At 37.4% G+C, this 14,877-nt stretch overlaps 1 protein-coding gene across 1 annotated transcript; it reads left to right on the forward strand.

Moving 5' to 3' along the window:
• Positions 1 to 4,889: 4,889 nt before the first annotated feature.
• Positions 4,890 to 14,641, forward strand: FGF20 (fibroblast growth factor 20). Its single transcript, XM_007956833.2, has 3 exons — positions 4,890 to 5,175; positions 12,387 to 12,490; positions 14,396 to 14,641. Exons 1-3 carry the CDS (start codon positions 4,890 to 4,892, stop codon positions 14,639 to 14,641), a joined length of 636 nt encoding a protein of 211 aa, XP_007955024.1.
• Positions 14,642 to 14,877: the final 236 nt, after the last annotated feature.

Genomic DNA, 14,877 nt, shown 5'->3' on the forward strand with positions numbered 1-14,877 from the left:
CCTTTTGACATGTTTTCATTATTTTATGACTACTTCTTTGCTTTCTACTACAAAAAGATGACCTGGAACCAACCCTTTCTCCAAGGATCACTGGAGATTGTTCAATGTTAACACTAAAATGTTAGTGGGGGATGAATTTAGAAACCAAGATCTAGGCATTAGGTATGCTCATTGCTTCTGGGTGTTTTGGCTTCCAGGCCCTTTTAGTGAACAGAGCTATGGTACACATATACATGCACACACACACACACACACGTGCGATGAATTAACACTGGTAACTGCAATTTCAATTCAACAGCCAGGGTTCATTCTAGTCTTCCCTCATATGATTGTTATGAGTCAAAACCAACTTGACAGCACCTAACAACAACAACTTTCTCTAAGCATGAAACACCTGGCTCCCATTATCCATACACATTTGCTCATTCCTTAAATACACTAGTCTAACCTTGGGGTGGTGCGGTGAACATACTTAGTTGCTAATTGAATGTTTGGAAGTTCAAGCACACCCAAAGATGCCTTGAAGGAAAGGCTACTGAAAAATCAGCCATTGAAAACAGTTCTACTGAGACACATAAGGGGTTGGCATCAGTTGAAATAGACTTGGCAGCAACTAGTTAAACCCTGCCACTAAGAAAAACAATCTTTTTAACTAAAATACAGTATTTGTTAATGTATTTTTTGTCTTTAGGCCTTAATTATAAAGTCAAAGGACTGTATTTAAAAGTTACTTAGGTTATTTTTTATTTTTTTAACTTCCCTTCTGTGTGGTTTTGTTATTCACTTAAATATGTTGTGTTGTTGTTGTTGTCGTTATGTGCTGTCGAGTCAGTCCCAACTCATAGAGACCCCTCCTTTGGTTTCTGAGGCAGTATCACTACGGAAGTAGATTGCCCAACCCTCCTTCCAAGGAGAGGCTGATGGGTTTGAACCACCAGCCTTCTGGTTAGCAGTCAAGTACCTTAGGCACTATGCTACCAGAGCTCCTCCACTTAAATATAGTTATGTTAATTTGTTCCTGGTTTAATTCCATTTTCTTCCTCATCCTTGTTGATATTCTTACTTTTTAAAAAATGTAAAATCTTAACACTACTCTAAAACTCAAGATTATAAAAATTCCTTCTCTGAGAAATGTCATTACTCCACCTTTTACTCCATTTCCATGCATCCCCTGAAAGTAACAAATTTCATTAGTTTCTGGCTTATCTTTCTTGTGTATATGTATTTTTAAAATATGCATGTACATGTAAATATTTTTCTTACTTTCCTTTTTCTTACAGAGTAGCATACAATCCACACTCTTTTGCACATTGCTCTTTTTACTGGAAACACTCCAAATTAGTTCATAAGAATCTTTCTTATTATTTTCTTTATTCAGCTTTATAGTACTCATTGGATGAATATACCATAACTTATTTAACCAGTTTCCTATGTATGGATACTCATGTTGCTTCCAATATTTTGCAATTGCAAATAATGCTGCAATAAATAATATTATGCAAATGTTTATTGGGGGTATAAATCATGACTTTCAAGTCAGTACTTTCTCTTTTTCTCAAGTTAAACATAGGTAGAAGCAAAAAAAGATATAAACTTTTCTCATATACAAGGTTCATGACAATATGCTGGCTAAAAAACTATATAGGAATTATATAGTCTGGGAAATTGTAACTACTTTTAGTGGAAATAGAAATTGTACCATATATTTGTATAACAGCATGGCAAGTGTGGTCTCTAGGAAGTATAGGTAAAGTTGATTAGATTGCAATGTATACTTAAAAGTTGAATAATGCACTCTTGTAAAACACTCTTCAAAATTATTTAACTTCCCATGATATCATCACAGCATGTGCAAAAAAAAAATCTTTAATGTTATCTTTTCCTGTCACATGACTAATGCAAACAAAAGAAATCCTTATCTTTTTGTTTCTATTCTGGTCCTTTATAAAACGGCATTAAGCACCATTCAAAACGTACACATTAAAGGTTCAGTTTGTAAAAAAGGAATTAAAAAGTTCATTTTATATTTCAAACCAATTAAATTGACTAAATTATAAAGCACAAGTTATTTTTCCAGCAGCTGAAGGTATTTAGCTCCTTATATGCATAAAAAAACTTTATAGTTTTAAAACCACTTTCCTATATATTTGGACATTTAAGTCTCAGCAACCCCTAGGCATAGTGAACTAGGCAAGGATGATATGCTTCTTATTTTACAAAAGAGGAAATAGAGTCTAAGGAAATTGCCTTGGGATGTAGAGTTCTAGACTGAACCCTGAACTAAAATCCAGGACAATCTTCTTCTTTCCAAGATGGGATGTACCCTGGTAGGGTTATTGCAATGATCAAATAAGGTAATGCACATGAAAATGCTAAAATTATTCAAAGAGAAGGCTGTTCTATCATTAAAGTATTTGGGCTTTGATAATTATGTATAAAAAATTTCCCATACTTTAGTATGTGCATAGGTAGTACAAGAGATTTAAACCGCCTACTAACTATAGATCACATAGCAGCAATATAAGTGCTATGTGATGGAATATTTTATAGACTAAACTAGTACCTCTAGGAGAAGGTGACAGTGATATATATCCATTGTAGAATAATTAACAGAATGTAGACCTTGAAACAAGCCTCATTAAAAGGTACTTGATCTAAGTTTTAAACTTTTAAGTATCTCTTCTTCAAGTGATCGATGTGTGTGCAGGTTACTTTAGTTATCCCGCTATGAGAATCACACATCTTTGATCTAACTTTCTTTGATTTAACACTGCAGTTAAGGAGATTTTGTTCAAAGTAAAAGCTCATTGGTTGGTGTTTTACACTGATGTGATAATGTTTACACAGATGTGCTTTGAAATCTTGATTATGGTGGATTTGGGGGTCCTACTACAAGACAGACTTCTGTTATTTGAAAGGTAAAATAATATGACATTTACCTGGTATAACCCTTAAAACAGGCAATATATATTTCTAAAGTGATTTATCTGTTTATTGTTCTTAGCCTGTGTTTTTGTTTTCTTTCATATCTATCAACAGTAAATCACTTGTTTTAAGAACTCTTTTATAACTTGGTTGCACAAGGGTCAGTACTTGGACTATGTGATGAAAAGGTGTAACTTTACCTACTTTAAAGCACCTGCCAATTAATTAGCAAAAAACCCTTCAGAACAAATAAAATAAACCAGTGAAATCCATTTGAACTCTCAGGGTTAGGTTTTTACTGAACAAACCATGAAACAAGACTGAAAAACTAATCCTTAGATATTCCCTAAAACTTTTTGCTCAAGGGGAACATAAATCTACCAAATGATTCTCAACTCTTCTGCCAGTGAAAAATTCTAACAGGAAGATCTTGAGTTTAACTAAAAGTACAATATCAAAGTTTTAAGTTTGAAATAGACATCTATCCAACTCCTTCACTTCAGTGGCTTTTAATTGTCAACATATGCACAAGCATGCTTAAGTTTTTACCAGTATTTTTTAAGTCTCAAAACACATTAGGAATCAACACCATTTTCAATTTAGTTCTTCTTAGACTTTATATTTGAAGTGTGAACAAAAAAAATTTAGCCTTAAAGAAAATGCTCTTAGATTAGATAAGGGCCCCAGAGTCTACTCATCATTATGACACTATTCTAGACACTTATTTTCTATTCTTAGCAAAATATAAGAATATAAACTATCTCTCTTCAGCCTATTTGATTTTACTCTTAAACTTTAAATTCATGACTGTTTTATGTAATTATATTATGCTAATTAAAAGATCATGACCTTAACATAGATTTAAAACTTCCATACAGATATAAAGCAAACTTGATTATATCATGTGCTTGCTGAGTAAAGAAAAACATTAAAGAGAACCTGGGGGAGGGGGGTGGCTATTCCTAACCCAGCCTTGATTATGTAAAGAAAATCCCCCATCTAAATGATAAAAGAAAAGAGTAATGCTTGTACATTTTATTAGTGTTTTAAAATTAGTGAGTTAAACTGTCAAAGCTTTGATTTTCCTTTCATGTTTGTCTGGGCAGGTCTAAGCTTCAGGTAACGCCCTTTTTCCTTTTTCCTCTCTTACCTTTCTTTGCACCTGTCCACTGCAGGCTCCCAGTAGCTCACAAGGAGTTCAACTCTCCTTCTCTTCTCTCTTTTTTTGTCCTCGTATCTGTCCCCTTCTTTTTAATCCTCCACTACGCCCCCCCCCCCTATATACTTGCCAAGCGGGGGCTCCTTTAAGCTGGGATCTGTCATTGCAAAGGAGCTCACATCAAAGGCGGTTGAACAGCAGCAGCCGAAACAACATCACCGTTGCCCCAAAGACAACCCCAAAGAGAGACCTTGACTGCGCCTCTCCAAAGTTGCTGGCTAGCTTTGCCCAAGTGTGGGAATGAGTTTTGCGACTTCATGGACAGAGATCTGTCAAGGGCCTCTTTTAGTGATTTCTGAAGAGCAAAAACGTGTTGAGAAGCTGGTTTAAGATTTCAAACAGAACCTCCCCAGAGTTCACGAAAAGACTTGATTAGCATATGTCAAGAGGACCCGCATATATACCCGGTGTATATGTACACTGGTCTCTGATCTGATCAGTTTGCGGACTTAGAGCCTCAGCCCCAGCCGTATTGGCCACAGCAGCTATAGATGTTTCTGCAAAGCCAGCAGCCGGCTCCCACCTATCTAAGGAGAGAAGATCGCTCCAGGACAGTGAAAGCTTCCCTGGTATCTCAGTACAAAGTTCATTCAACGGTCTCACAGGAGTAATCGGCTTCAACTTTTTGCACCCGTTTTGCTATAATTTTTCTTCATTCCCTCTTACCCCTTGTCCTTTTCCCCACTACACTTCTTTTGGGGGTCTTGTGTTTTCTGGATCCTCCGCTTCCCCTGCTGGCGCCTTCATGGCTCCCTTAACCGAAGTCGGGGGCTTCCTGGGCGGCCTGGAGGGCTTGGGCCAGCAGGTGGGCTCGCACTTCCTCTTGCCCCCTGCGGGGGAGCGGCCGGCCCTGCTAGGGGAGCGCCGGGGCGCAGCGGAGCGCGGCGCCAGCGGAGGGCCCGGGGCAGCGGAGCTGACGCACCTGCACGGCATCCTGCGCCGTCGCCAGCTCTACTGCCGCACGGGTTTTCACCTGCAGATCCTGCCGGACGGCAGCGTACAGGGCACCCGGCAGGACCACAGCCTCTTCGGTACGTACCAGCATCCCCAACCCTCGAATCGGCTCGCATCCCGCCTCCCTCTTTTCCTACCAGGGGTGTCAAGGCTGTGCGCAACCCAGAGCCTCTTGTACCCATCCGGGGACAGACATGGGCTAGGACTGCAGGATATGCCAGCTCAGGGGCAGGAAGGAATTTTGCTTCCAACTTGCCACCACAGACTCTAGCAGGTCTAGGAGCAGGAGGAGAAAGGGTGGATACTTCGAATTTTCCTTGATACCCATAGGGCCCTACCCTTCCTGCTGCCTCAGATATCAAGACATAGTCTAAGAGTCACATCTTTCCCTCATGCCTTTCCTGGTAGGCAGAATTTTATTTATTTTTTAAATTTAAAATCCTTGTTTTACTAGTTTCGCCTACTTTCTCTCACATTTCCCCTAATGCTGTCAACTTCACAAAAATTGATCACAGAAAGCATCCCACTTCTTTAAACGTTCCCCACAGTAATGTAGTTATGAATTTGATAATCCATCTATGGTTTATGCTTAGGGAGTCGCTCTTTCATAGGATGCAAGCATTTACGTGTCTACTTAGAGTACAGTAAATGTTCACCTGAGGTGATAACAGATTTAACTTTCCGTGGGTACCGTGGATACTGTCAGCTTCAGCTGGAGGCAGTTCTCTGCAGTCCTAGAGTTCTATTTGGGTGATAAAAAGGAAAACAATAAACAAAAACCAGACTACCCTGCTACTGAGCATGCTCAGTCCTTTGGCCAAGGTCTTTAGAAATTGTGAAACCTGAAAGCCCCATCTTGGTATTGACCAAATGAAGGAGGAAATGGGGAAGTGAAAGAAGATATGGGTGGGAACACAGAGGAACATGTTTCAGAATACTTCAGGCAGTGCGTGGGAGCAGAACGGGTTAAAAGAAAGACAATAGCAAAAGATTATTAAGGCAGTGCCTACTTCAGACACTGGGTTGGGAAATCCAGAAGCCTCTGCCGTTTATTGTTCCCGAACTAGCTGTGTAACTAGTAAGACTCTCACCAGTGTGATTCTTAGTTTTGTGGTCTGTACAATTAACTTAGGGGATCACGTGAAGTTACTTTTCCTTCTAATATCCTAGGATCCTTCCTAGATAGCTAAAGTTACTGGTATTGGCCTGCTAACACTCCCAAATGGTTTTGATAATGAAACTTGTGACATTATTAGAGAAATACATTATATTTAAAGAAAGATAGATAGCATTTTATTGTCAGGGGCAATGTGAAAGGGCTGCACTGGGTTGCAGTGTTAGTTTTCATTTCCCTTCCTTTGCACTCTGAAATTCCTTCAAAATCTCATCTCTTGAGTGACTCTCTCTTATCTTGTCCTCACCCCTTGTTCTTATACTTTGATTCCTTTTTCAACTGGTAAGACTCATTACAACTTTAGAGAAGTGTAAATTTCAGTTTGAAGGACATTTTAAACTCTAGATGTAGAAATGAGCATGTGGTGGTCATTTGGTAGCACTTAAAGGCTTAGAAAATTAACGTTTTTAAACCCATATGTTTGCAGCTTCCACTGACCTCTTCCAAATTCCCACTATGAGCTGAGAGTGTCATGACCTAGTGGCCAGCCTGGGGTCACTTTTGGAAAGTGATTTTTAGATGGAGGAGACTGAGATTCTGATTATAAAGAACTTTGCTGACACCAGGTGGCTCAGTTCTTTTGCTTGTACTCAATTTATAGAAAAAAAATCCTTCAGCTACTAGAAAGATTCAGTAGTGGACACACATGTCATAATGCCTATAGGTAGAGCAGGTAGAAATTAAGCTTAGGTAATATTCAGATACACAGTGTAGCATTGGAAGTTCTACTTTTAAGGCTCTTACAATTCAGCTAGGAGCTCTGGTGGCGTAGTGCCTAAGGCATTTGACTGCTAACCAGAAGGCTGGTAGTTCAAACCCACCAGGCACTCCTCGGAAGGAAGGTTGGGCAATCTATTTCCATAGTGATACCGCTTCCGAAACCTGAGGAAGGGTCGTTATGAGTCAGAAAACGACTTGACGACAGTACATTGCATTTGTTGCGTATAATTCGGCTGTAATTTCCCAAATGACAAGAGTTGTTTCTTCTGCTTTGAGTCTCTCTGTAAGACCCTCTTGGAAGAAATTAGTAAATATTTGTATCTTTAATAGCATTCTTTTAGTTAATATTCAAATCTGTTCCTTTAGGAATGAATTTTGTGTACAAGAATCACTATCTTGCTAGGACAATTTTTTGCTAAAATTTTGTGTAAGTATTTAATAATTCCAAACATGTGACCTAGATTTATTTTAGGCTGCCTTAATGTATGGTGGAAAGCTACATATTTGAATATAATACTCTCTATTACACAAGGGGAAGATAGGTCCTAATTAGTCTGACGGTCTAAAGGAATAAAAAATCTCTTCACAGTGCCCTGCAGTGCATCCTAGTGGCCGTTCATAGCTTAGACAGTGTGATTTACCACAAGGGAGTGTGATCAGAAGCAAGGGATCAGAAGCAAGTTCATAGTCAGCCTGTATAACATAGGCTCTCTCTGCTTGCCTTCTTTTGCTAGTAGTACTTCAGCCACTAATTTGATGTTATATTGCTGTTTTTCTTCTAAACTGGTTTCTGTGCCACTGAAATAAGGATTTTGAGAAAGCTCAAGAGTGACTATTTGAGATGTTAAAGTTAAATAACATTTTTGATAATTTTATACTAATCTGGCCCTGATTGAATAAGAACATCCAACTACTGTATTTTTAAATTTTAAAACCACATCAATCAATAGATTATAAACAAAAAAAGGTGCTTGTGAGGTTAAAATATAATTTCCTGAGGTAGCTTTATATTTATAATAGATTGTTTTCTGCATAGTAATATAGTAGTAAGAATTTACCTAATTCATAAACATGGAATCATTACTTTTTTTTTTTTAAAGTGTAGCCTGAGATCAAACATGCTCCTTTAAAGGCTTTTCCTTTATTCTTCCCTGTTCTCCATAGATTTGTCTGATGTGGTTGCATTGTGGGTTGACTCACCTGTTTATTATGATTTTAAAAAAGGCTGGCTTTGAAAATGATACCAGAAAGACAAAGTACCTCCAAGTCTTTTTATGGGACACTGGGCATTAGAAAATCTATCTAAAATCTGTGATTACCTCTTAGGAAAGTTTTTCATGTCTACTCTTTGTAATGGAATTAGCTTAGTTGCCACCTCATCTTATAAAATAAGAAAGACTTGTCAAATCTCATTTAAGAATCAAATGATTACAAATTACTATGTGGTATACTATTTCTATGAGGAGAAAAAGGATCAGAATTAAAAAGTGTGGCTAAAATCTTTAAGAAGAACACAAAAAGCACATAACTTTTTCCCATCAGCCTCTATGAGCCATTGCACAATTATTTATACCTGGTTGTGTATCAAGTTTTGGATGTTATTTAATAAAGTTGAAGCTAATGGATATGATTTTCTAAGAACATATTAAATTATTTTACTCTCTATAGCTGCATAACTTTTGACAAAAATCACAGAATTATTTTAAGATGAGACTTGAAGTATAGGTGGTTTATCATTTAGTTTTCCAAGAAAAATGGATACTTCATAAGATCTGTTGTATAATTAGCTTATATGGAAATTAAGCTTATTTTATTGTGCTTGAAAATGAGTTCTATTATACATTCTAATCAGTTAATCGGTTCCTGTTCTTTGAAAGTCAGGAGCATCTTAATGTAAATCAGATACTTCAAGGGAATTAAGTTACATGTCAGCTATAGTATACTTTTCAATTTGAATGTAACATTCAATACAGCCTACAGTATTTATATATTTATTTCCTAGATGAAATTGCATTAATATGCTTTTTTTCTACCAATTGCATTTTGGGCCTCTTTTTTTTTTTTTTTTTTTTTTGTTTCTATCAGACATCATTCATTTATGAACTTGACAGTGACTTTAATTTTTGTTTACTTCCCACCTTTATGCATGTCATGATGGCTGTCCTATGGAATTTTGGTCTTTTTTGCTATATCTTTTCTTATTTTCTCTCTGGCTTAGGCTCAATTAGAGATACTGATTCCTGTTTTTTTTTTTTTTTTTTTAAAAACTTTTTATTGTGATATGGGTGAAATTTTACAGAGCAGATTTGTTTTATATTCAACAGTTCATACACATTTTGTTTTGTGACACTGTTTACTGCCTGTGGTGGTTAAGTTTGTGTGTCAACTTGACTGGGCCTGGTTGAATGGCTGGGCAGCTGGTGGTGGTTATTCCTCATGATGAGATTGTCAATCAACTCCATGGTGGGATCTATCACAAGCAGCTGAATAGCTGCTTTAGGGATGTGGTTTGCTTCCCGTGTATAAGAAACAGCTTTGGGAACGGTCTCTAGCTTATGGCACACTTGAACCCTGCATGTAGCCTTGTTGTTGTTTAGCAGCCTGCCATGCTCTGCCAACCTTGGGACTTTCAACGGACTTGAATTAATGGCCTGCCATGTGGTTTGGTAATATTGGGACTGTGCCATTTTATTTGTTGACCTTGGGCTTGCTAGCCTCAGCAGCTAGTAGCTGCATGAATGGAAGAAAAGCCTCTAGCTTCAGTGAGCCGGGAGCAAGAGGCAGAGCTGAAGCCCAACGTCAAGGGTCTTTCACCCAGCTCCTAGAGCCTGGCACTTTGAACTCAGACTTCTGGCCTCCTGAACTGTAAGAGAATAAACTCCTGTTTGTTAAGGCCATCCTATTTGTGGTATATTCTTGTCACATCAGTACTAGGTAATCAAAACACTGCCCCAGAGTGTAACTAACAGCTCCCTTCCTCATTCCTCCCTATCGTTACCCATCTTCTGTGTTCTTCTTGCCTATGCATTCCTGTCTCCTTAGCTTTCTCCCTGTGCAGATTTTCCCTTCTGATCTCCCATGGTTGATAAAGAGTGCATCTCCCTGGTGTAGTTGTTCCACTCCTAGGCCTGTCTGTTGTTCGTCTGAGAGTTAAACCATGGGAGTGAGTCCAGTTCCAGGCCTGAAAGGTAACCAGGGTCCATGGTCATGGGGCTTTCACCAGTCTATCTGACCAGTAATCCTGGTGTTTTTTTTTTTCTGTAGTGTTTTTTAATTTGTGCCACATTTCTTTTCTCCCACTCTCCAGGATCTCCAATTCTGATAGGGATACTGACTCTCTCAAGCCACATATATTTAGTCCTATATTGTTGCTGTAAGATCCTTGATCCACTAGTGTTCTACATGATCTCCTAATAGTTGAAGGACTCATTTGTCTCCCTAAGAATCTGTTCCTATCAAAAAGTGAATTAGGCTCTGGACAGAATAGAGTCCTCCGTATAAGCAAATAGCCAGGCCCTGTGCTTTTCCTTGGCCTTGGGAGCATCGCGTGTCCAAGCAGGAACTTGTAAAATGAACCAAGAAATGACTTACGACCAAGAGTCAGGCTAAATGATATGAAAATGTGTACATTTTTACTGTTTGTAGAGCTTAAGATGGGATGAAGAGGTGAAAGTAGAAAACTATTGAGGAAAATAATTTCAGGTATAGAAAGTATGTCTATGCTTTTCCAGCAAAGAGTCTAAGGGGAAGAACTAGACAAAAGCATTAGTCCAAAGGTTAAGGTATGTAGAGGAACAGGCTAACACAAAGGGAAGTATTAAGTTTTTTTGTTTTGTTTTGTTTTGTTTTTTAACCTATAGCGTACTGCCTAAGGCACTTGACTGCTAACCAGAAGGCTGGCAGTTCAAACCCACCAGCCACTCCCCTGAAGGAAGGTTGGGCAATCTACTTCTGTAGAGATACTGCCTCAGAAACCCAAGGAGAGGTTGCTATGAGTCGGGTCCGACTTGATGGCACATAACAACAACTAGTGTGTCAGTGAAGAATTTTTGATGCTAGTTTATTAATAATTGAAAAGAATTTTAGGAAGGTATTGATAAAAAAATTTGTGTGCTAAATTTTTTGGATTTGCTTCTCTGAACTATACAATTTAATTAAAAATTTTATATGACAGGAAACATAGCATAATATATAAAGTCTTAGAACTACTATGTTTAAATGCATTCTTTATTGTCCTCCAAAAATGGTGTCCTGAAGTAGAAACATTGAATTAGGGCTCAGAAGGTATGAGTTCAAGTACTGTTCTATCAGTTAGAAACATCAGGTTCTTAGGCAAGTCAGTAAACATCTCTGAGCCTCAATTTCTTTATCTGTAAAGTGGGAATAATAGTATCTTCCCTGTCTTTGTTGTTGTTATGTGCCATTGAGTCAGACCTGACTCATAGCAACCCCTCCTTGGGTTTCCGAGGCAGCATCCCTACGGAAGTTAGATTGCCCAACCTTCCATCTGAGGAGTGGCTGGTGGATTTGAATTGTTTTTAGGAGCAAATGAGAAAATATAAGTAGAGACCCTTTATAAACTATAAAGCACTAATATAGCCATATAAGGTATACTACTACTGCTATTAAGAAAAGATTGACTTTGATTCACTAGAAACAAAACCAAAACAACATAATTAATAAACATGGTTATAATTAGCTAATGGACTAAGAACACTTCTAATATATACTAGTTTATGATAATAATCACTTCCATTGGTTGAATGTCTAATATGAGTCAGTCCTCACCACTGTCCTGTAGGAAGGCATTTCACCCATTTTTGAATATGAGGAAATGAAAGGTGAGAACACAATGACTTACCTTGTCAGCCTAGCTAGTAAGTTATTAGACTTGAAGACAAATGCAGGTCTATATAGTTTAAGGTTTCACACCTTTATCATTATACCATGATGAACAGTTTTTTCCTTTTTTACTCCAACAGTAAAATTAAATAAATAAATAAACAGCCAAACTCACTGCTGTCGAGTTGTTTCTGACTCATAGTGACCCCTCCGTGGGTTTCCAAGGTGGTATCTCTATGGAAGTAGATTGCCCAATCGTCCTTCTGAGGAGTGGCGGTGGGTTTCAACTATCAGCCTTCTGGTTAGCACTCAGATGTCTTTGGCTCTACACCACCAGAGCTCCCATCTGTAAAACAAGAAGATTTTATAATTATCTGTAAAATAGGAAGATCATAATGATAAGACAATTGCACAGCACTTTTCAGGTTACAGAAGGCTTCCACAAGCATCATTAAATTTAGCATAATGGGTCTGTTACTACTTTTATTTAGAAGATATTTATTAGTCATATACTCATTAATAAATACAAATAATTTTATTTCCTGAATTTAGGTATCCTGGAATTCATCAGTGTGGCAGTGGGACTGGTCAGTATTAGAGGTGTGGGCAGTGGTCTTTACCTTGGAATGAATGACAAAGGGGAACTCTATGGATCAGTAAGTATTTTTTTTTCTTGTAATTCTTGAAATAATGTTTATCAGTTTGTATTTAAAATATCTACCAATAATGCATGTTAGTAAAGGTATATAAAATAAGCTTATGCAGAAATTAAAAATCTATATTCTGCTAAATTTCCATGTGTCTAGGCAATAGTATGAGGAGCTCTGGTGGTGTAATGGTTAAGACATTTGGCTACTAATCAGGTCAGTAGGTGTTTCATAGAAGAAAGACAAGGTAGTATGCTTCTGAAAAGATTTACGACCTTAGGAACCCTGTGGAGTTGCTATGAGTCAGAATGGACTCAATGGCAGTGAGTTTGGGTTTTGGAGGCAATAATGTAGTAACTTACTTTCATTTCTTTAATCCAAACCATTACCAGTATAGCCTTTAGCTCTGTAGTTTCTTCCTACTCAATATCCTGGGTCTTTCTAGTTTGCTTCATATTTTGATCGTTCCAAACAGTGACAGAGAAAAATGAGAATTTTTTTTTTCTTGCCAAGTTATATTCTTTTCACTTTTACATTCATTTAGTGCTAATTTTCTTTATCCATTATTATCTCCTGTATTAAATATCTTCTTATAGTCAAAGTCTCTATATTTCCATAGAGAATTTACTTTTCATTATTTACTAAGTGGCCTTACCTGGTCCCTTATTTTTTCAAAATCTCAATTGAGGCCACAATATAAAGTTAGAATCTCAATATACAGCGAGAAAAATGACTATAGTATTATAGTATGTAGATTACCATCATAGAATCCTGGTGGCATAGTGGTTAAAGCACTCTGCTACTAACTGAAAGGTCAGCAGTTCAAACTCACCAGCCACTCCATGGGAGAAAGATGTGTCTGTCTGCTTCTGTAAGATTCCCCCCAAAACTCACTGCCATTGAGTTAATTCTCTAAAGTTGAATATTTATACAAGCAGACTGCTACATCTTTCTTTGCAGAGTGGCTTGTGCATATGAACTGCCAACTTTTCAGTTGTCAGACAAGCACTTTAGCCACTGCACCACTAAGGCTCCCTTCATAAAGATTATAGCCTTGGAAACCCTATGTGGCAGTTATACTCTGTCCTGTAGGGTTGCTGTGAGTAGGAATTGACACGATAGCAACAAGTAGTGGGTAGACTAACATCTGTCCATTGTAAGGGCAAAACTTGTCTTTCCAGGCTTTCTGTCAACTCAGAAGAAAGAGAAATAAAGCAGTATGTAATAATCATAAGAGTAGAATTACAATGGGGAAAAACAAAACATTTATAATCTTCCTAATTCATGTAGGTGTTGGAATAAAAAAGCAACTCTGATCTATTCCTTAAGATAATCTATAGTCCAACTTGAAGAGACAAATCATTGAACTTTCACTACATTTACATTAATAGTAGCAGATCTAGATAAAAGTTAATGGGGAATGTATCATCAAACAATAAATTAATAAAGGAAAAGTTTATGATTTAGAGTGATGATCTTGGGTTAGGAATTTGGATCTTAATAAGATCCTGAAATGTTCAAGATCATAGTAGAGACTTGACATGTAAAAGTTTAACATCTATTGATGCAAAAAGATAAACTACAGACTGTTTTTTGGTGATGGTGGTAGATGGTGGTGGGAAAGAGATGTTACGGAGTATGGGAAAGTTCAGAATACTTATTAATTATTTGAAAATAAAATTGGGAATTGACGTTTGACTTCAAGTTCTTTAAACTAAACTACTGCATGCAGTACCTACTAGGAAGAATTCAGATGACATAACTAAAACAAAGCAAAGCAAAAACAATTTAACATTTATCCTTTTTTCCACAAGGATATTGTTATAGGCAAAGATATAAAAATATAGTTTAGACTATTCTAAGGAAATTCTTTTAAAACTATTTTTTAAATGGTAATTACCTTCTCTCTTTTAGGAGAAACTGACTTCTGAATGCATCTTTAGGGAGCAATTTGAGGAGAACTGGTATAATACCTATTCATCCAACATTTATAAACATGGAGACACTGGCCGTAGGTATTTTGTGGCACTCAACAAAGATGGAACTCCAAGAGATGGTGCCAGGTCCAAAAGACATCAGAAATTTACACATTTTCTTCCTAGACCAGTGGATCCGGAAAGAGTTCCAGAATTGTATGAGGACCTACTGATATATAGTTGAAGCGTGACAATGTCTTTACAGGAACAACAAACCACAGTCTTATCACAATTTCCATGACAAAAATAATAACCCAGGAAGACATTCAGAATGTCATGGAGTCTATGTTCCACTGGGAGACTGAATTTGGAAAGAATATTGAGTAAAAACTATGACAATTTTTTTCTACTTGAAGTAGATCAAGGTCACTCTGTATAAGTGGATAAAATTCCCTTACATATACTGGCTCAGTCCTTACC

The sequence above is a fragment of the Orycteropus afer genome, unplaced genomic scaffold, assembly GCF_000298275.1.
Source record: "Orycteropus afer afer isolate SDZICR_OR568_19922 unplaced genomic scaffold, OryAfe1.0 scaffold00669, whole genome shotgun sequence".
Lineage (NCBI taxonomy): Eukaryota > Metazoa > Chordata > Mammalia > Tubulidentata > Orycteropodidae > Orycteropus > Orycteropus afer.

Excerpts from the sequence above, each read along its gene's own strand:
- FGF20 (XM_007956833.2), top strand. The coding sequence starts at position 4,890 with ATGGCTCCCTTAACCGAAGTCGGGGGCTTCCTGGGCGGCCTGGAGGGC. Across the intron at positions 5,176-12,386 it reads GCAGGACCACAGCCTCTTCG|GTATCCTGGAATTCATCAGT; the intron begins GTACGTACCAGC and ends TCCTGAATTTAG. Across the intron at positions 12,491-14,395 it reads AAGGGGAACTCTATGGATCA|GAGAAACTGACTTCTGAATG; the intron begins GTAAGTATTTTT and ends TCTCTCTTTTAG.